The sequence below is a fragment of the Chelmon rostratus genome, chromosome 1 (genome assembly GCF_017976325.1).
Source record: "Chelmon rostratus isolate fCheRos1 chromosome 1, fCheRos1.pri, whole genome shotgun sequence".
Classification (NCBI taxonomy): Eukaryota; Metazoa; Chordata; class Actinopteri; order Chaetodontiformes; family Chaetodontidae; genus Chelmon; species Chelmon rostratus.
This window is the reverse complement of record NC_055658.1, coordinates 14,705,491-14,728,396: the sequence shown is the minus strand read 5'-3', so window position 1 is coordinate 14,728,396 and position 22,906 is coordinate 14,705,491. Positions and strand designations below refer to the sequence as shown.

Genomic DNA, 22,906 nt, shown 5'->3' with positions numbered 1-22,906 from the left:
ATTTAGTGTGCAGCTCATTACTTAGCGTACAGCTGCTTAGCCATCCTTTCTGCCCTGGGCTTGGCGAGCGTCCCTAGCATTCTTTGTCATAGTACTGTACATACCTGAAGCTGGAGGGGGCTGAGTCCTGACGCTGCTGCAGCTGCCATTGTGGATGGAATGAACTGCACCGGGTAGTTATCACCTGTCAGAGAGGGAGAGAGAGAGACAACAATGCATACAGGTTCAGACAATGAGCCGGCTCACAGCGACCAGGCAAGTGCCAACACAGATCCTGGGCCCTACTGGCTCTACTTTGCCACAGCAATGTGGCACATTGCAACGAGCCCTCGGCTTCAAGCCCAAACATCTGCATTAACAAAAGGCTAAGCTGGTTTGACTGGAGCAGGATTACTTAGGAACTTTCACACCACTCCGTCCTTCCTCCACCTGCACATTGCAAGTTAGGAGTTCTTTCAAGATTTATTTGTGCGTGTGTGTGCGTGTGTGCGTGTGTGCGTGTGTGTGTGTGTGTGTGTGTGTGTGTGTGTGTGTGTGTGTGTGTGAGTGAGTGAGTGAGAGTGTCTCCCTGCTATTCAGTTAGTGATTATGTAAAAGGACCTGCATGTTCTCTCAGGCAGTTCATACAGCTGTAGACTTGTCTGGCTATTGTTCAACACTACATTGTTTGTTTCTGAGTGATAGCTTTGGCAGCAGAGTGAAAGCACTTGTATGTGAACTGGTTCGAACAAGTGTGCAGTCACAATAACAAGGCTAAAAACCCCACACATTCTTATCTCGCGTTTCACTGTGATCAAGCAAGGGGGAATTAGTCTCCAAATAGCAGCTCTATTCATTACTATTCACTACTGTTTGCCTGCCATCAGCACGTTTGTCAGACATGGATATAAAAACGGCTGCTGTATGAGTGATATCCACGGGGGTGTATAACTGAGTACCAGACGCTTTCACACACTCAACCTAGTGTGTTGAGACGGACAGAACAGCCCCAGTGAGACAGGGCAGCCCAGCGCTGGTAGAGGGGTGGTTGGTTTGAAGCATGTGTCTGGAGGAGGGGAGGTGGGCTGCACAGTGGGAGTGGGGAGGGGTAGTTGGCCTTCGCTCAGACCCCACTTCTGCCTGTCACTTCTTCTCACAAACATATGGAGCCATTAAGCCACAGACAAGGTAAATGTATATACCTTCTCTTTCACTTTGCCCTCGGTCGCTCGCCCCTCTTTGCAATCTTGTACAGCACAGCACAATGTGATGCAGGCCATGGAAATTCAATCCCCATTTAGTAGCAAATAAAATCACACAGCAGAAGTGGTTTCAAATAGCGCTGGGTTGGATGTGTGGGGGTGCACTGTGGTTATTTCTACACCTCCTCGTCTTGGTATCGCTTTCTCTCCGTCCCCCTTTCTCTGTGCTGTCTGTGACGTAGGGTTTGGAAATAATGAATGGCTGGATGTCTTTAGATGTCATGTGAAACCTGAGGACGGTCATGTGCTAAGTGAGCACAACACGGCCACCGGGGGGGTCTCCGGCTCCAAGGTCTGGGTCTTGGGGCACGCAGTCTGTGTCGAGGCACCAGACTCCAGCAGAATGGGCGCTGTGCCAAGTTGGCGTCACTGGCAAAAGGGAATTACGTTTAAAACTGAGGGGGGTTTTTAACTGGCCATGGCTGATCCCATGCCCAGAGCCTGGACTCTGAATGTTTAGGCGGAGGGGGGGGGGGGCGCCATGGTCACTACAGGCTATATTTCCCTGGTCATGCGGTGCCATAAAATACAAGTAATAGATCTGCTGAGAGTTGACAGATGTAGTTGAAACCTTTCTTAGACCAGATTGAATGATGATCAATGAACTGACAGGAAGCCTCAAACTTGATCTTCTCTTTTCACTTGCTCTTAATTTTTTTCTGAATCACCAAAGCTTACCAAAAAACAGAATAACATGAAACTATATAGGTTTTATATTTCTGAGATTTCATTCAGAAGTAGATCTGATTAGGCCAGATGGTTAAAAACAACTTAAAGTACCAAACTTAATTTGATTCATTTTAGCAGAAACCATGTTATCCAAATTAAATGACACAAATAAACACCACAGCATCAGAGAATCAGTTTAAGTGTGACAGCTAAAATGTGGTAAAAAAAATACAAGATTTAAAATAAAATAGCACAAGTAAGTTGTCATCTCTCAGCAGGATGTCCATGAGGAAGACTGGCAGAGGAACCCAGAGACTATGGGGTCATTCTGCAGGTCCATTAGAGCCACTACAGACTGAAGGGAAGTCAAGGAAGTCCAACTTGTATCTATTTGTTTAAAAGATGAGCTGGTGTTTCTATGACTGTGCTTGTCTACCATGCAACACCAGGCCATTGAGCACAGCCAGTGGATGGTGCGATGACTTGCCACTATGGTGCCAGAATGACTCTGTTTGCTATGTGAGCGCCACAGGGCCGGGGGTCATAAGCAGTGTCCCTGGGAGCTGTCTCATAATGATAACATCAGATTAGTGTGCCTTAGTCTTGGAAGTGAATGCTTGGCCACTCGCTTCATGGACAAATGACACGGCAGCATCCTGTATACCCTGCAGGTGGTGGTGATAACATTGTACTCTCTGGATATGTTGTGCATATTGTGTTGAACAGAGGGGAAATAATAGATGTTTTGAAATACCTCTCCTGACTACAAGAGTCATTTTCAGGCCCCCTTTGCTATTTCTTCATGAACTCATGAATTATGCAGGAACCATACACATGGCGACCCCTGACCACGATTCCATAATAGCTCCTGTTATTTGAACGAAAACATTTTCTGTGTCAAACCTATTGCAGAAAGCACACTGGTAAAAGACTCCCCCTCAGGCACTTTGTTTAAGCTGTCATGGCTCCATAGTTCCAAAATAGCTGACTTTCTTTTTCATCCTGTGGTTTTATAGTTAATTCATTAACTGCACTACCACACCTTTTAATGTTCTGCTGCAAACCTGCTGACTTCCCAGTGTTTCTTTTTCCGTTTTCAGTCCTCTCCCTTGTTCTGGTGCTGTTATACGACAGACAGGAAGGCTTTCCTTTTTGTGGCTGAATCTTAAATACCTTTCTTTTTGAAAGCAAGGTTTTCATCAACATAACACTGTCTCCTTCTGTTTGCATGAGTGGGAGAGAAAATAGGAAAACTTTTTTTTTAAATGTGCAAACAAAGTTTAATTTGATTGACTAGGTAATAAACACGTCTAAAAATTGCTTGGCCCTTGGACAAAGAAGGCCATGTGAGGTGAAAAGCTTCAGCTGAGAAGCAGGGAGCAATAGGCCATGAATGTTTTTTATGTGAGTACAGCAGTATGTGGCGGCACACACTTAATTTTCACAAGCATACAAGGGAGTATGAGGTTGCTGCTTTGGCATCAGTTAACATGTTGTAACAATGAATTTTTTTTATTTTTTTATTATGAAAGCTGAGGACAGCTTCTCTTTGACTCAATTCAAAAGACAAAGGGAGAGAAAGAGGCATGCTGTTACAGGCCATGGAAACAGTTATAGCTGTAGGAAAACCTGTTCCATCTACCTTATAATTGTCTTTTAATTACTTAATTTTACTATCAGAAGTCTATCAAATTGTGTTTAACTGTAATTGGGGGATGCTTTTTATGCATATAACAATAGGAAGACAGGCAGGGTTAATCTCCTGTGTTATTGGATATCTAACAGTGGATACTCGAAAAACAATTGCAGCCAGCACACTCCTGAAAGATACTTCATGTTGAGGACATGTTTACATTCCTCTGCTTCTCTACCCATATCTATTGTTCCACATGGAGTAGAACATTCCCGGGCCTCGGTGTCAAGTCCAAGTTCAGACAGAGCGGAGCATGCTAGAGTGAATTTGCTTGTCGCTGTATATTTGCTATGCAACTTTAAGACTGAACATCACAATTTGGAATAAAAGTGCAAGGGAAAAGACACAGCAAGCAGAGAGACAGTTGGAAGGACAAAATGAAGACTTCAGTTTGCAAGCATACCTGGCTTATAAGACATTCCCGGAGGGAAGAGAAAGCCTTGCTGGGCGGCGGCTGCTGCTGCCAGAGTGCGTTGGTCGTGTGGAAAAATGGGGATCATGAGCGGAGGCATGTGACCCTGGACCTGCTGAACAGATAGGGAGCGGAGATCAGAGAGAGGCCTAAGCATAGTCATGGTACACAGAAACACAGAGCCCACTCAGGGGGAGGCCAGATCACAGCTCTTCCTAACGCGTGCTGACAGGGGGCTCTGTGGCAATGACGGCCCTCGTGTGCTCACACAATACCTGGCAGAGCTGCGCCCGCTCTTAATCCAAACCACAATTTCACCTCGGTACATCAAAGGGCCAGCATACACACATTGTTCCAGTATAGGTTAGAACAAGCCACATGCGGGACAGAGAGCGGAGAGACGCAGTAGGTACGTACGACGCGTTGAAGGAAGCATTGACCAGTACCCTCGCTGTTGCGGTAGATGTTAGCATGTTAGCAAGAGGAGTGTTGAATGTAAGGCACAGGTGCAGGGACAGAATTGATCAGCATGTGCTGTACATGCATGAACACACACACACTCACTCAAGGGAAGATCAACCACTCACATAATCTTGGGTGATCATTTATTTAGATGATAGAAGCCTAAAGGCAATTCAGTAATTTATTAAAACTGTTTGCAGCAGAGGAAAATAGCAGCCAGTTGAAATTTACTTGCCGTTGTTGATTTTCGTGTCACTCTCTGACTGTCTATTCCACTCACATATTAACCTTCACCATCCTGTGTGTTTCTGACTTCCCTACTGGGAATATCAACACAAACTCCCTACGTGTGTGTCAAGGGTGGGTGACTAGCTTCTGTCTCAACCGTGATGTGTGGGGGTTTTGCACACATGTTGCAAGGTCCAATCTTACTGTCATTCTCTGCTTCCTGAAACTCTATGATGGGGAGCAGCCTGGCTACCATGGGCATGCGAGGGTTAATCTAGCACGGAGCCAGGCCATCTCAGGGGAACCTGCCTGGAAAATGGGTTAATAAAGGTCATCTCCCAAAATAAACACTTTACAGAATGTTTCTCCATTCATCCCTCCTTAAAATCAACTCGCAATAAAACAGGTCTGGGTGCAATTACTGCTGCTGCATTGGGGCATGAAATCAACCTGCTCTGAGCAATGACTTTTCCCCCATGTTCTGGCTGAGGTCTGCTAGGATCTCCACTTTTTCATCGTGTGCTGCTCCCCCTGTAGACCCTTTACTGGAGTGGTCGCACCCAGTTTCTCTCAGAGCTAGCATGCTAAACCTACTTTAAACTACTTTATTGATCTGTCCAGAGGTGCAGAGCTAGACTGAAAGCTAAATAAATATAACCATTTTATGTCTACTGAGCTTTTACAGAAGTGCAAGTGCAGAAAGTGCATTATAGAAGAATAGAAAAGTATGTAATTCTTCCAAAAGTAATTCTGTAAAATGTGCTGTTGCTGAAGAAAAATAAATGGCCAAGGAGACTGCGACAAATGACCTTAAATAAAACATTGCTTTATAGGGATTTGTGTTCCAAGTTTCCAGGCTGAATGGATGAAAGATGGATCTTGGCCTTGCATGTATGGAACATATGGAAAAACACAATAATTAATGTCACAACATGAGGTAGGGCCAGTGACAGGAGTGGGGGCGGGGGGACACTGGGGAACACAGCTTTTCTCTGTCTGTGTATTTAGACTGTAAAACCAGATGGAGTCTGTTGCTGAATGTGCGGTAGTCACAGGGCAGAAAAGGGCTCCCTCAAGTCCACATCCCTCCAAGTGTGTTACAAGTGTGTTGCATGGGAGTTCATACATTTTCATGAATTAGCTAACATGCATCAGTAGTAAATTATAAGTGATCTCATTATTTCCCGAAATAAACTTGACTGTCAAAATATTTGAGCTAAATGGATAAAACAAAAACATGTCTCACTCCTTATCCAGAGGTGATGATTTTTTTCACTTTTAAGTAAATGCAACCTTAAAGTGTATTAGCCTAATGTAAGGGATGCTCAAAATCAAATCTCATCAGCAAGTCAAACTGAGCCACAGCTGCTTATCATGATGCTACACAATGAAATAATTAAAGTAATTAAATATTTTCTACCTTTTATGCAATTCTATAGTATTTGCTTTTAAATATTTAAAAAGGCAAATGTGATTTCATGAATTGTACAAGAGACGTATACAGATTATACGCAGTATATAAACTGAGAGACATCAGCGAAAGGCATCAGATACTTTGGGTGTATTTTTCTCCAGCACTAAATGTAAATGATATAATTTCATCTGGGATATCAGCTTTTATTACCATTATTATTTTAAAATATGGAGCAGAATATACAAGATTCACTGAGGCAAGACAGAGTGAGAATGTGCGTTGAAGGGGAAATGAATGCACTGAGTTTGAATGGCTGTGATTTGCAGTAATGAGCTCCACGCATTAAAGTTTAATTTACGGCAACTAATGTCAGAGAAAGGCAAATCAAATTTTGAGGAGCTTCAAGGTGGCAACAAATAGTGGAGGTTAGTTGAGCTGTCAATTAACAGCTGGCACAGTGGCTGAACATATAACATTTCCACAAGTGCTTTTTTTTTATTTGACTGTTAAAATAAGGTAAAATAAAAAAAAAGTGTGTTTAAAAAAAAAGCAGCGACAGAAAGAAATTTATGTGTGGCTTCCACTCTCCCTCTGTAACTACAAACCCAACCCTCCCCCCCTTTAAGAGTTACCCTCAAGTTCATCTATGTATGGGCTGAGTGCCCAGGATATTTCTATTGCCAAGATGATCTTGAGGAGTTGGAGAATGAAGTGGAGCAGATGTGTGGGGCACTTGGGCAGCGTCCTCCCTTCTCCTCGTAAATACAGCGGCATTGTTGTGCTGGCACTGCTCTTCCTTTGTCTTAACACTGCTAAGTACTGGATAATGTCATTTCACACCATCTGCCCCCAGGCTTCATTAAAGATACATGAATGGGCTATCTTATGAGGAACAGGTGCTATTGTTTGTCCCTCAAGACCCAGCACTAAGGATCTGACTCGGAATACTTGAAGAGGAGCATCTGTAGTGATCAGTCAGACAGACTTGGCTGAGGCCCCCGTCTCCGCCAGCAAGCACTCCAACAGAGGTTTCTGGGGGAACTCAGCCGCCTTGCAACATGTATCATCAATTCAGATGACCTGATGAAGTCTGTATCAGGCCAGCACGCAATCTGTTTCCCTCTCAAGGAGATGCTGCTATTTGATAAATACAACCAACTAGCAGCTCGACTGCAAGTAGGATGCCATATCGATACCATACTACGGAAGAGCTAATTAGAGTTATTTTAGTTGTTGCTAAAGATTACAGGACAGCCTTTTATTATTTATGCAATATTTAGTTCAGTTGTATCTTTTTCCTATTGTAATTGTGTGATTTGACAACTTTCTTTTTGCCAAACTCTCTAGTAGTTCTGCATCAGTTTCATTGAGAAAGGCTTTATTCATCCTGTTTTAACTGATCATTCATTTTAGCAAATACAACTTAAAGAGTCTGAATTAACCACTTAACAACAAGGTGCTTACAGTAGCTCATCTGACTGCACTGTGGTTGACAACTGCAGCCCATCCCAGGGTCAGACTGCACAGGACCAGTCAGACAGACTCTCATCTCTGATGTGTAAATACACACGGTGTAAAAGACGGGGTACACTTGAAAGAGCTCCCTTTATTTCTCCTAGCGCTTACGACAAATGCCATATGCACACCCACACACGCATATACGCTCTCAAATTCAGTTTTAATACTGCATTAACGTATGAATGATGTTCTTTTGTTAATACTACATTTATCTTTAATTATTCCTGAGGCTTTCTTGTGGGGAAATGCAGGCAGCACTTAGCATATTTTAGATAAAAGATGCACTTCTATAGTTATTTTTTAACGAGCTGTGTGATTAAGAAAAACTTCTGCAGACAAAAAATCAAGACAAAAATATTTCTGCAGACCTGCATTATGCACATTTAGCTCTTAAGTGTTTGTGCTAATGAAAAAAAGTGTGTGGTTTTGTTTTTGTAGACGTGTAAGCATCCACCTACAACACGCGAGCAAGCAGCTCCAAAACACTGAGTGCAAATGGAGATGTACAGCGCATTACAGCGCTCACTTGGGACCCTGTCAACACCCATGTTCCTCACTGTCTGTTATAGCCTCTACATAGCACCCAGGAGGTCTGAAAACCCCTGCTGGCTTTCCCTCTGAATCCCCCTCACACTTCCATGCACTGATCCACACACACAAGTTTGCTGCCCACTATGGACCACAATGTGCTGTGTGAAGGAAACCGGGAGAGTTTTTGTTTTTACTGCCAGAATCAGTCAGAATTAACAAGATTAGAAGACAAAAGAGGCAGAAAAGACATTCTTACTATGTTTCATGGTTATTAGCTTGGAAGGACCTGTGAGAACCTGGGTCTAATATCCTGATTAATTGCTGCTTGACACCTTTTAACACACCTCTCACATATATGCTTATCTTGGATATAATTTGCATTCATTTGTCATGTAAAACCGTCAAGTATTTTATGAAGATACTGACAAAAATACGACCGCAAGTAGCCAAAAATTCCATGGTGATGATGTTCTTAACAGTGCCTTTTCCATTAGGAAAAGATCACAGTCACCAGTAATCATTGAGGAGGACTTACTTTTCACTGACATCTCATTTTAACATAAAAATTACTTCCACACTTCAGTAGCTGTCAGATCCGCACCTCTCACTAACCTTCTCTTTCACATTTTCTATAGGAGGGGTTGTGTAATTTCACTCAGGGAGGATAGACTCCAGCTGTTGCTGTAAGACCTGATAGTTCACACTTAGTTCCCCCTCCTGCTCTCCACTGAGCTACACACCAAACGCCTGCGAGAAGAAATCACCTTTTGTGATCCGTTTAAAGAGAAAGTGATCTTGAGGAAGCTTGCACGTCTGGCTACATCGCAACAGCAGCACACACAGTAAAACTGACACTAGACAGCAGGATATGTTTTAACACCCGCCACTGTGTACACAGCCCGCTGGGTGTACACTGTACTGGAGCCTAACCAGGAGGAAAATCACTCAGTGGAAGCACTTCTGGGCTGCTGAATCCTCTCTGTTGCTCCAGGATTTTTCCCCCCATCAAACAATCAACATTTTCTACAGCACATATTACTCCTTTACTACAGGTCACTTATCAGCTGGTTATACCACCACTGTATGCTGAACAGTTAGCACAGGGCAGACACACACATTGATTGAACAGAGATGTGATGGTGTTTGGATTTGTCTGTAGCTAATGGTAATCAGACAAATAGATCAATAGATTTGAACCAGACTTTGATGCTCCAGACCTCCGCCTTTGAATGGAGGTCTTCATGTTTCCGCCCACTAGACTGAAGCACATCATTCCTTGCTTGTCTGCTGTGAAAATGGGCTCACTGGAATGGGGAGGGCAAATACACTGGAGAGGTTTAGGTCACCAACAAAGAGCCCTTGTACTGGTCAAGTCTCTGACCTTTCTCCTCACTTCCTTCCTGCATCTGAAGTCCTTGTGCGGCACCCTTTCCGACAAAAGTCAAAAACAGACCTCTAAAGCCGAAGATCAACAGTGTACAAGCAGCAGCCTGAAAAAAGTCCTGTGATATTTTCTCTGAATTGTTGGGCACAGCTCTAACTCTGACAGCAGGCACTGTTTGCTCAGGTTTGAGTGTGACGCTGCACATCAGTCACGCTTCTGTGTGTGCTACACTGAGTGCTGTTCAGGATAAAATGCAGCAAATCCAGACACCGAGTGAGGTCGAGCCATCCAGAGGGAATAACCAATAGATGACTTCTTGTTCCACTAATTCCTTACACAGTAAAACAAGCCTTCTTGGAAAACGGCCATTCCAATATGTCTATATTAAGTCGATGGGAGCTTGAAAGCAGGGTAGTCCAACCATCTGACCCGCCTAACACACCCCACCCCAAATCCCTGCGCTCCAGCCCTCCTCCAACTCATCGTTCCTCCTGACTTCCTTGGAATTCTGGACAAAAACTGCAGGCTACCGTTTGCTTAAATACACTGCCTGGCATTGACAGGATTTCTGCACACCGCTCTGATTTAATGTAGTTTCAGTATTAAATGTTTTAGAAAGAATAATATAAGCCTGATCTCAAGTGTGACACAAAATCATAAAATAGAAAGACAAAAATAAGCTTTAAAACACTTTAAAACCACTAGTGCAACTATTTACATAAAGCAAATTGTGCAAATTCTTTAAATGAAATGAATCTGTGTAAAGAAATTGGACAAATTAAATATCAAAGTAAAGCCAAGCCTTTCGCTGGTGTATGTTAATGTGACGAAAGAGAGTTTTCATGCTACAGCTCTGCATTACGTTACACTGTCTGTGTGTAGTCCTACATGCTGACACAATATGTGTCATTGCGTACACACTGCAACACAATCCTGCATTACATCCTTAGAATACCGATGATTTTGAACAGCAAATTCAGCGTTGTATTTCCAAAGAATATTTTTTGGGGGGGAGGGGGCATCCCTGGAAGTACGGATTAATATATTTTTTTCAAGGTCTGGCCATAAAATTAGGGTTCGCAGTAAACTGGCCAAATCCATGGGGACTCCCTCAAACAGCATGCGTAATGACGGGAAAGAAGAGAACAGACATAAACAAACCCACAAGTGGGTTTGGGGCCGGCATCATTATCCTGCGTATACATCCTCGCTGTATGGAAGTGGGAATAAGCGAAATGCCTCTGACCCTCATTGCAGGGGGCGAGTGATTTTCGAAAGAACATTGGACATGGGCTAGTCAGATAGCCAGCTACATCCCTGTGATGTGAACGGCGTAGGGGGAGTGGGAAATAGAGGGATTTAAGTATGTGAGGCTTATGAAATAATGTGGCTGTAAAGGTTTGAAACATCACATCTTCAACACTTTGGAGCATGCAGAGAGACACAAATGCTTTGTCCACTCTTAACTGTTTTGTCTTTTATAAAATATAAACTTGGCATTGCATGTGTTTGAGGGGAAAAACCTCTCCTGTGGTTATGAAAAAAAATGTTTTGTCTGACTGTGAAACAAAAGACCGTCCCTTATTTGTGTGATGGTTTTGTCCACGCTACGGCTGGGTTTCCCCCTCTGTCCCGTCCACCAATCAGAGACTGAGGCTCTGTCTTCACAATTACCTCCCAGCTGCTGGGGCCACAGAAAACAACTGAGTCCATTCTCTTGCTCAGCAGAGAGCAGTAGACACAAGTGTGTTGAAACTTTTAAACATGCTCAAATATCATCACCTATTGATTGGCATGAAAAAAACGCAGCATTTTGTAAAAGATCAAACAAGAAAGGAAAAAGGCCCAAAATTCACTTACATTCATTGCTGATTTTTAAATGTAAGGAAATATTTAAAAGAAAAATAGATATTTCGGCAAACTGATTTATGCAAAAAACAAACATGCAAATTCTACAATTCTGTTTCTATGAAAAACTGTGAATGACAAAATGGCTCATTCATTGTGTTCTGTTGGGGAATGCTTGGACTCTCCTCCGCCCCAAAAACAAAAAGCTCCTTTTTTGCGTTGGCCATGGGCTGAATGCTTTGCTTTGCCACCCCAGCCCTAAGAAAACACGCGCCCCTTTCTCCCTGCCGGCTGCCCCTACACAGTAGACCCTATTAATGCAGCTCCTTCTCCCTGTGAGTGTGCCCACTGCTGAGGACGATGGCCACGCAAAGCCAATGCAAAGACAAAACAGTTTGCACAACATTAGCAGAGAAAACACAGTCCATGCAGAGAGGGAGAGGAAACTAAATCAACATCACACTGGAGGATGTGTTCTCGCCTCAACTGATATTTTCCTTGCGAGGGTTTGGTGCACAATGGATGTTAAGTGTAGGCGCTCTGCCTTCATGCAGGGAAGGGTTGTGGAGCTCTAAACAGGTGCTTTATAGTGATATTCAGACAGAGCATAAAAGTGCTTCATTCACTCTATGTGTATAAAGAATAGATGTTCGGTTATCTGCATTATTTAGCACCGTGATTCATTTAAAAGACAATTTTGCACTCCTGTCTGCCTGGTAATCTTCAGTCTTGTGTGCATTATTCTTGTCACTTGTGAAAACTGATAGAAGGCTGCACGTTTGTGTCATAATTTAACCTGTCCCATGGCTGCTTTACAAACCCCTCAGGTGACTAATTTTAAGTAGACCCTCAGGTGTGATTTCACACATTACAGCCGTTCAGTGTGGCACCTCTCAGATGGAGCCTCTTAATTATCGCTGCTTAAACTGCTGAGGTGTCTGCATACAAAGGGCAATTACACAAAAGCATGGCTTTATTGTGTAATTTGCATCAATAATGGATCCATGTTTGTCTACAGTCCTACAACATTGGCAAAGAAATGATGTAAGCAAGCATATGTTTCATTTGACTACGTCTAATGAGAGTCAGCAAAGCCAGTGATCATCTGTTAAATTGATCAAGGTTTTGTAGGATCTGTCCATATTTTGTCATTTTTAAATCAAGCTTTCAGACATTCTACTCGTCTTTTTAGTTCAGAGCAATACAATTCAGTAGCCTGGCCTGCGTACCATAAGTGTAAATAGATGGTACATTTCTTACAGAAAAAAAAGGAGACAGAATCATGCCCCAATGGGAGAACACCCCAGACCATTCAAACAGAATCTACTGTTTATATTCCTAAAGCAAGAATTTGTCTTAACACACAAACGGCATTACATACCAACTGTTCATCCACTTAGCTTCATTTACAAACTATCACTGCCATTGCTGAGGTTGTATCTATTACACCTCTCTGTGCATCATTAAGTTTTAACGGGGTTGCGATGGCTTTATTGTGTAAATTGCACATGACTTTGTTTAACGTCAGCATTTCTTCTGCTTCCTGACAAGAAGTCACATTTCATAACTAATTAAATTGATCCTCCCTCCGCACCGATAAGAGTCCGCTAAATGGAATTATTTGTATCCAAGTGTCAATATATTAAATCACGGGGGCTAATGAGTCGGGTCACCGCTTTCTTTTATCTTCAGTCTTGCATGTGCACATCTTCATCAGCTAACAGTCTCCTTAAATGGTGGATGAACATGCTGGACTGAGCCTCCCTGGGCGAGAGCCAAGCCTGTCTGACTAGGCTGTTAATGCCCCCACATAATCCTACTAGCAGGCTAACACAGAGCTCTTCAACAGAAGGGAGAGCGCTGGTGGCACAGCATCTACACAGACACACATGTGCACACAGCAGCACACACTTCCACACTAAAACACACACACAGGCACATGATCATTCCCCTGCTCTATTATTCTCTTATTATCATGCTAACAGTTCCAATCTAGCTGTGCTAATTGGGGGACTTACACATTCTCTTTAACAATGTCTATTTTTGTGCTCTTTTTTTTTTTTGCCAGTGCATTAATAAGAGTCTCACACTGAGAAAATCATTTGTGTCGGGGAGACAACAAAAGCATCTGAGAATACACAAATTAGTGCTATTATCTTTGTGCAATTACCATACAGCCCTTTGTTTATTTAAACTCATCTGATTGATATGAAATATTTACCATAATGTTGTAATTTTTAGCCTTTGCTTCTCTAAATTGGCAACCAAACAGAATCAGTGCATTAAATTGCTGCATTGGTTCACATGTTTATTCCTTGTTAGAATTATAAAGAAGCGATTGCAAACCAGTACCACTAAAAGCCAATTTATCATATGGATGAATTTGTCTTTGTTCGCTGGGAGATTTGCTAAGATAAGCTATTGTGCAAAGCAAAGTTAAATGCCTCAGCTGTAGTAAAAAGCTCTACATAGCGTCAGGCTGTGTGGGGCTTGTAAGGATGGAGGAAACTGTTGATGCGGTCTGATACGGGTGATCAGAGTGGAACTGCCTCTCAGTGACAGAGACCTTACATTGGCGTGATGATTTATGTTGCAACAGGACCATGACCCCAAGCATCCTACGCATGCAGCTGAATCACACTGGAACAGCGTTACAAAATGTGAAAGTCCTTGAGTGGCGGAGCTAAAGGATTCTATTGAAAATTTGTGGAATGACTTCATGATAGCTGCTAGTCGAACTAGACATGAGGCATGACAGATGTCTCACATCCAGCTTGACCAATCTTGAGCACATCTGCTAGTAAAATCCAGATTTGCCAAGATAATACAGATGTCTCCAGAGAACTCAAAGTTCTGCCAAAGCTGCTGCTAGAATGTATTTATAGATAGATAATGGATTGTTGTGTGAGTAACAAAAAAACTGAAGCGTTTAACGGGGCAGACTCTACAGCCACTGAACACAGAAGACACATATAGGGCTTCCCCTGTGAATTCTCTGGTTTCTTTGTGACAGGGGGAAATGGGAAATACATGTGCAACTGACTAACTGCTGTCCAGATTTTTTTTTCCCTCTTCTAAAAATATATTAACTGACAGTAAACAGCAGCATGTACGAGCATTTTGTCCGTATTAAAACAAAAGTAGCATAAAAAGAAAAGAAGCATCTATTCACCTGTGCGTAATTAAGTCTAAAACTGTGTAAATAGTGACTCAGACCTTAAAATGGAATGTTTTTTTAAATAAACAAAACAGGACTGTATTGCACAGTGTTCTACATTTTGTGTCACACACTAACAAAAACGGAATAAATTACTCTGAAGCCGAGAGAGAGATCTGTTAGTGATGAGGTTCTGGCTTCTGTATGACCTCTATGAAGAATCACTGTCGGTCTGCGTGTCTGTTGTCCTCTGTCTCATGTCAAAATATATGCTTTAAAATCCACCTTATAAATTATGGTCAGCTAATTGCAGGTGTAATTGAATTTCATCTTTAATCTTGGGACCTTTAACATCCAACCTGTGAACGTGCGCATGTCCCCCACTGTTTCTCCACGCCATTAAAGACACATGTGAGAAAGCCTCAAAGACTTTGAAGTGTGCAGTGGACAACGATATGCTGGCCTTTTCTCTTTTAATCTCTGGATTTTTAATGGAAGAGATATGCACACATTCTGTGTGTTTGTGCGTCTTTGCGGACACAAGGTTAAAGGTAGAGGCTTATATAAAGTGTACATACAGCGAGGTTGGAATTGTATAGGGAGAGACCGACTGTGTCAAATATAAATAAATAGAACCAGACCTGCTGGATGTACAGATCATTTAAGGTGCAGGAAAAACACGATAGACAACATCCTCCATAGAAATGTAGAAATTCTCACATCGTGCTTAGGGTTAGCACGTCGATGACTCAGCCAATGGCGAATGACAGTGTCATGATATTGTGCTATTTTTAATGAATACAAAATTTAAATGAAATGTTTTGGCTTAACAGTGTCCCTCTGTTTCATCTGGGGAGCTCTGCTTTCTCCAATCTGTTTGTGAAGATAAAGTTCACCCTGACCTTTCCACCAATATTTATTCTCTTGATGTGTGTATCAGTGTGTGGGTCCCTGTGTGCTGTGTGTATGATGCCAATGAGTATCCTGTGTATGAGAGTCAAACTACAGTTTCTACCCATCCTTGAGGAATGCGTGAACTGGGGCCGTTACTATGTGAGAGGTGAGGCGATGAAGGGTGCTTGCGTCATGGCCGTGGACAGTACTGTCACTTGACTTTCATGGAGCTCCACATTTCATGAGGCCATTATTTTATTTTGCATCCAGAAAGACTTTGATATGCAACTCTGCCGTCACCAATCTAGTGCTGCTGACTTCTTAGCAGCGTGCATCTTGCCTTAAACTCTCATGTACTGCAACTGGAAAATGCATATGAAAGAACATGCCAGCCAGCAGAGTCAACATGATGCTGTTTAGCTGCTCATCAGCTGCAACTGCTCATCCATTAGGAGCAGGAAAAAGTGGCTGTGATTATGAAGCAGAGAGCCACGAAGAGGAGATTGAAATAATGCTCAGAGTGCCTGAGTGATGCTGAGCTGAAACGAACAAGAGAAACCGAACCGTGTGCTTATTATTATATTTAATGTTATTTTTGGTAATCTCACGCTGCCTCCATACAGACTCCAAGAGAATAAGTAATTTATTTATCTGCTAATATATATCTTTAAGTGTCACATATGTCTTGGTGGTGTTTCAAATTTTCAACTAAATCAACTCAGGAGTTAATCCCATCCTGGGATTGAATTAGTGCCAAACGATTTCAACTGCAAGGATGGACTGAAGGAATACAAACAAACTGAGGGAAAAACACACAAAGCCTTGAGCTTTAACTTTTGATAAGCCCCTAACACTGCAATCAAAACATCTGCTATCTTAAAACAAGTGACATTGTAATCCCGAAGGACAAAGACTAAATCTCTCCCTCTGTAGTAGGAATGATGAGAAAGGATAAAAAGAGATGGCTATTCAAAAGGGAAACTTGATTAAACGGCGTGTTGCCTTCCTCCACAAACTAAACCTCTAGAACTACACACTTGTGATGGATCCCCGTCAATCCACATGCAAAAGCCCTGTGAAAGCGCACACATAGCATGCCAACAGGAGTCTCCAGTTGCAGTCCCCATGGTTTTATTGTTTGGACAGTTTACAGTGTCCACTGATGTGATCAGTTACATCATCAATACGAGACCTGAGCAAGAGTCTTTCTCTTGGTTTTCTCCCTGAAGCCAAAACAGAAGGGCTTTGATGGCCGGTAGGGTCTCCAATAAAGTTTAGTGCTCTCCATGCTAATAGCAGAGTAACTCAATCCCCCAACACTGCTTCCCACTTTGCTAAAAGTCTGTGACATACAGGCTGGAAGCTTGTTTACAGAACTAATTAAGTCAAAGCTGTTATATATTAAAATGGCCAGGGCATTTTAAGAGGCAGCAGTAATGAAAACAGAGCAGCAAAAAATGCTTCACTAACTTGCCCCTGACTCTCTTTTATCTACTCTCCCCGCGACTCCGGCTCGAGAGGAGTGGCCATCGCCACACTGGATATTTGGAGGAAGTGGGTTCGGGAGAGAGAACCTCTCCTGCTCTGAAGAACTTGCTCTTGGATGAACAGTGTTGCACATGATCAAACTTATTTGAAGCAATGAGCGCAATCCCCATTTATTCTTGGGCAGTGTTCTGTCTGCATCGTGCAGCCAGCAGAGGCTGACGGGCAGTGGAACAGATGGTGAACTGAACATGGGACTCTTTTGTTTAATTGTGGATGTGGCTTTTTTCTTCTTCTTTTTCTTTTATCAGGGAAGATCTGTGGCACATTTGGTCCAGGGAGATGTTGGCTAACTGGGCTCCACAAGAAAGGACTTTACTTGTATCTCTGTTCAAGTGTTTGAAATGGATATTTAGAAGTACATTCCCATACGCACTCGACCCCACCACCCTCTCTCAAAACTATTCATCAAGAGGAATTTTCAGGTATCATTTGCTGTTAACTTTGTGATGAAAGGAAGGGCCTCTAAAAGTGAGACACATTAGGGCTTTGCCCTTATGCTCACTGAGCATAAGTAAAGGGTCCTCCATGATATGAGTACTACTAGCCCCTCAGTAGTGTATAAGGTACTTCATTTGAGAGTGTTTTCTAGACAGAGTGTCGTGCCCTTTGCTTCTCTTTAGTGGAGTGTAATATGGAATTATTTTTCCAGTGGACACAAACATGTTGACAGTACAGCCTTTCTTTTGCAAAGAGCTGTTGAAAGAGCAGTAAATCTGGTTGTCGCGCTAACTGCTGTTTGCAACCAGAAGTGTATCAAGAGCAAACTGTTATGTATGAGTATGATGCCCAATATAATGCCCGTAATGAGGAACTATTATTAAGTAAAAGGAGAAAAAAAGAGAAGCTTGTGAAAAGTGCTTTAAATGTGTGCTGAAAGAACAACTTGAGTGACTAGGTAGGAAAAAAAATGAAAAGGAAAGAGGAGGATGGGGAGTTGTCAGTGTGAAGAACAAGCGGAGGAGGAGGAGGTGAACAGAGAAGGATGTGCCTGACACCAAACACACCCGGCAGGATAACGCTGGCTTCACACAGGCAGCCGGGCTCACAGCCTTGACCACTGCCAGTGACCAAACCTGGATTACCCTGTCCTGTCTGACCGTGTCCAGCTACATGCTGCCTGGGTGGTCTTTCACTGCGCCACTCTGTGCTGTATCACATAAAGCACTCAAACACGCTAATGAGAGTGATAATGTCTGAGGTGCAAACTAGAGCAATGCATAAATGTATACCAGAAGGAAGAGGCAGCTGAAAGAAAAGAAAGACACACTACCGGCCACACAGCATAATGACAATATAAGTTTCAGTAGTTCTTGTGCTGTGTGAAAGCGTGCCACGTTGCCCGTCTGGGACCGACTCGTTTCAGAGCCATTTATCAGCCTCTTTCATGTCCCCCACCTCCAGGCTCTTCTCCATCAACAGGACTCATTAGCTGTTGTTACACCCCCCCACCACCCCACCCTACTCCTTTTTTTTTGTTCATTAAGATGTGCTAATTATTCTCCTCCATATTTTAAAGCCCTCCCGATTACCAACAGGCAATTAACATTTGATGAGAGTGATGAATGTTAGTGTGACACAAAAATTAAAGATAAAAAGACAAGAAATGTAAAAAACAGAGAAGGATGAGAAGGAGAGGCTAACAGAAGTTAGCAGTGATATTTACTTTAATGTCTAATTTTTATTGATCTGTGTCATTAAAATCCAGACGTTTGGCTCATGGTGACAGCAGCGGTGCACCAATTACAGTGAAGAGGGAGAAATGCTGTAGTAATCAGCGTGGAAGAAGTGAGAGGTGTAACCTGCACAGTGTTAGAGCGCCAGCAGAAACACTTTCACTGACCTGGATCTGTTGCTGGAGGAGGTTGATTTTGTGCTGCTGCTGCAGTAGCTGCTGCTGTTGTCTTGCAATCTGGTTGGAAACAGAAGTAAAGATGGGAAATTAAATGGTGAAACTCACGTAAAGAAGAGAAGGAACTAAAACAGCGTGATGCTTTTGTTCCCTTTTTCTAGACAAGGAACTACATTCCAACTGCTGCCTCACGACCAGAGATACTGCTCCTAGATGCTACCCAGGCCACTCGTAGCATATTAGAATATTTTTTACTTTCCTTTTACAAAATATGGTTTTAAAACCCAATGGCTGCAAAATCTGACAAAAATCAACACATTTTCAATTTTCTGAATGAACACACATAAACATAAACTGTGCTGAACTGCACGGCCAAAAATTAGCGGTGAAAGAGAATGAATGATTTACAGGCCAGACGATCGTGGTTATGATGGAGCTGGCTGGCGCGGGCAGTGTACGGGTGACAGAGGTCCCCGAGTGACGAGCAGACGCACCGCAATCCTTCTCATTCCGGCAGTCCCCCTTTCTGCATGCCCACTTCATTGAGCATGACAACCTAGTTTTAAGTGTCATTTAATTTTCATTTTTAAATATAATTACAAAGTGTTCACTGTAAGATACCGGCCGTCTGCAAATGTGTCAAGATTAATTTGTGCTGGCTTCCTCACGAGTGTCAACAGTTAATTACTGTGTTGTATCTTGATGGCTTGATGACATTCTAGCTCTCAGCGGGCTCCCTCGCTCCCCCTCTCTCTCCACCCTCCCACCCCCCACCCCCTCTCGCTTCCGTTTTATTCATGTTATTCCATTTTTAAATAAGTTCAAATAACAAAATGTCTTATCCCACTGTTCATTTGTGCTGCCATGTCTACAATGCCGACAGAGTTGAGTGTAGTTTGCAAATGAACAAAATTGATTGAAAAAGAAATCAATACTGTTAATGTATTATTAGTGTACTATGACCAAATGCATCACTCTAAGGTATATGGGCTAGCTCTTCATTTACCACAGGACGGTCTGAGAGTGTGCTGAGGAAACTCTGAGTGAACTCCTTGCTGATAATTGACTCATAGCCATTAGGGTGGCTGGTGATAATAAAAGTGTCGCCCGTGTGGATAGTTTGTGTCCTTATTTCTTCCCAGACATTAACACACTTCATGGCCTCTGCTAATTTGCTGATTTGTACAATATGGCTCATTGGCCTGATTCGTGCTGCAAATCTAATGCCAGGCTTGTTCTAATAGGAGTCGATTTATAAGATATAGAGGACTTCCATGTTTAATATAACGTTTAATTCACACATTCCCTCGCATTTGTTAGTACAAGTCATAATAACGTTTTTCCTACCACACAGCATAAATGTGGGCGAGAGAGCATGACAGAAATATCTGAGGTAATGTAGAATATAGCATCTCTTAAATTTAATATTATTCCAAATTCCTACCGAGGACCAGGATTTTATTGGCATATTTCAGGCATGAAATTTAATATGAAATAGAGTCAAGTGACAGTTTGTTACAAATGTATTTAATGGGAGTTGTTACGGAGGCGAAAGAGGAAACAGAGTAAACAAGATTAAAGGAGGAAGGGGACTGAATATTTTAAATAGCAAGGAAAGAAGAAAAGGAGGAAATGTGCGGTAAATATGGAATATGGTTAGAGGGAATAAAAGGCTATTACCTTGTCACTGTGTTACAAAAAGAGACAAAGAGTGACACTGTGAATGTGAGAAAAGAAAAGCGTGAGCAGCTACCTGCTCCTGCTGCTGACGTGCTAACTCCATTTGCTGCCTCTGTTTCTCCATCTGTGAGGCGGCAAGCTTCTTCTGTTCGTCGTGGGCAGCTAGGAGCTGCTCTCGCAGGCTGATCAGCTGGGTGATCATCGTGGAGAGCTGGTGTTCCTTTTCTGCCAGGCTCTCTGGAGTACCTAGTGAGGGGAGAGAGAAGGATGTCAGGAGTGGAAAGGATTAACACAAGGTGGAGAGCCTGAGTCATAAACACAGATAAAGGTATGTGTTTGGTATACCTCAAAGAAAAAGAAAGTACACAAAAGGTTTTATCGTGGCCATGACTACATAGCCAGGGTGTAGGCTTTTGTATGGAAGCCTGCAGAAGGCCTTGATCATTGTACACTGCTAAATATAGAAAAGTGACCATGCTGTCAACACACTGATCATCATATTGTGCTATAGTACTGTACCCAGTATGCTGCACAAAGAAAACCACACAGGCAGCAACCAACTGCAGTGAATTGAGAAAGTGTTAAGGTCACACACAGCCTGGAGTTGTCTGTTTTACTGCGGCTGGTGTTCACAGCTCTCACAGGAAGAAAGGGAATGAATTGTTCCCGGCACATAGACAAAGAGCTGCGGGGAGCTGTCAAACTGAGGTGGCAGCTTGTGTCAGACTACCAGGAGTAAATATAAAGAAAATGTTGAGAGTCAGTGTTTGCCCTGGCCTCAAAGCTACACAGGTTTTTCCTCATAAGGCCTTTTCATTAACACACTGGAGCTGGAACTTTGGAAGCATTGTTCAAACTTGGCAAAAAAAACAAACAAACTGCAAAACAATGTTTCCACACTGAATAATATGCTCCGAATGCACTGTGACAATCCTCATCAAAGGGAGATTTGTATCATAATGATCAGCGCTGAACAATACACTCATTTTTTTTTATTATCTGTGTAGTTACTGTGTGCAATGACAGACCACTGGGCTTACTCTACAGTCACATGTCCGTGCTGTGTGTGATAGAGAGAGCAGCTCCGCTGCACTGCTCTCTCCCTCCGCCTAATCAATGCTAAGTGATCCTACCATTGACTTACACCGCCAACATAATTGCCAGTGAGAGGCTAGACAGTAACTCACTCTCCTCCCACTGCACTCCTGTGTGACAAGCTGATCTGGGTGAACATGCAAAAAAAAAACAAGATGGGAAAACCGACATAGAGAGAGAGAGAGAGGATAAAAGCATAGCGATCCAAATAAGAGTACAGTGAAGTCTGGCCTTGGGCCAGCAGGAGCTGAATTCTTTCCTGGGTGTCTTCCTCTCGTCTCTGGCCACATCTGTCTTGAGTTTCTCCGAGAGCTCCCAGGGGCCCTCTCCACTCAAACTATTTTAATTTGACTAAACACCTGATTTATTTTATCTCTCCGATGAGGGAAGCCGTTTGTCTTAATAGGGCTTGTCAACCTCCAGAACCCATTCAGGGCAATTTACTGGCAGGCTTGTCTGAACCTCGGTTCGCCTTGCTCTGCCTCCGCTGCCTGCTGCAATGGAAGAGAGCTGCAATTCTCCATTTATCCTCCTAACGAAAAAAAAACCCACCTAAAAGCAGCTATTCATTGGGCCTGTGTGCAGTTTCCAAGGCCTGAATTGACTTCTTATTCACCCGACTACACTTGTTGTGAATGGCTTATCTGTAAAATTGATACAATCAGCACCAATTTTATTAACCTTTGGCTGTGTCCATGAAGGAGCTGCCTTTTACAGGTCACAAGCAAGATACATCAGTCGTTGTCACAATAAATCACTGCTATCAATACGGTAGTGGGAAGGAGGGAGGGACTGAAGAAAGTAATAAAGGAAGACAGGCAGGGAGAAAGAAAGGAAAGAAAGAAAAGAAAATCCTCATCCAGATGAAAATGAGGGTCATCAGACCTCAGGGCTAGCACAGATGACGTTGAGTTCGGTACCAAACATCTGGACTGAATGACGCCCTCTCAGCCTGTCTAATTACACATTTCTGATAATCACTCACTAATTAGGAGTGTCAATACTGTAAAAACAACAACAACAACCCAGAATTACAAAAAAAAGTTACTGGACTGCACAGCACTTGCATTTTGTGTATTGTGCATGAATGTGCAGGGGGGACTTGGTGCTAAGGGTCCACTGATGGCTTAGTCTGAGTGTGGAGAGCTCAGTCCTGCCCGGACACCAAAAGAATACTAAGAGAGGGCTCATTGTTTTGATGCTGAGCTGAAGTGTGGGAAGCCCAAACTGCCCTCTCTCCTGCAATTTGGGCCTTCCCTCCTCCCTTATTTTAATTTTAATTA

General features: G+C 42.8%; 1 protein-coding gene across 3 annotated transcripts in view; it reads right to left on the bottom strand.

Annotated features, from left to right (window-relative positions):
• sox6 (SRY-box transcription factor 6) overlaps nucleotides 1-22,906 on the bottom strand; it is a 135,763-nt gene that overhangs the window by 37,068 nt on the left and 75,789 nt on the right. For all 3 annotated transcript variants that reach the window (XM_041957594.1, XM_041957747.1, XM_041957667.1), the window contains 4 exons: nucleotides 20,602-20,774; nucleotides 18,840-18,908; nucleotides 4,007-4,127; nucleotides 105-184 (listed from right to left, as the gene is read on the bottom strand). In XM_041957594.1, the coding sequence (XP_041813528.1) occupies nucleotides 105-184; nucleotides 4,007-4,127; nucleotides 18,840-18,908; nucleotides 20,602-20,774 (443 nt within the window). The remainder of the gene's footprint in view (nucleotides 1-104; nucleotides 185-4,006; nucleotides 4,128-18,839; nucleotides 18,909-20,601; nucleotides 20,775-22,906) is intronic.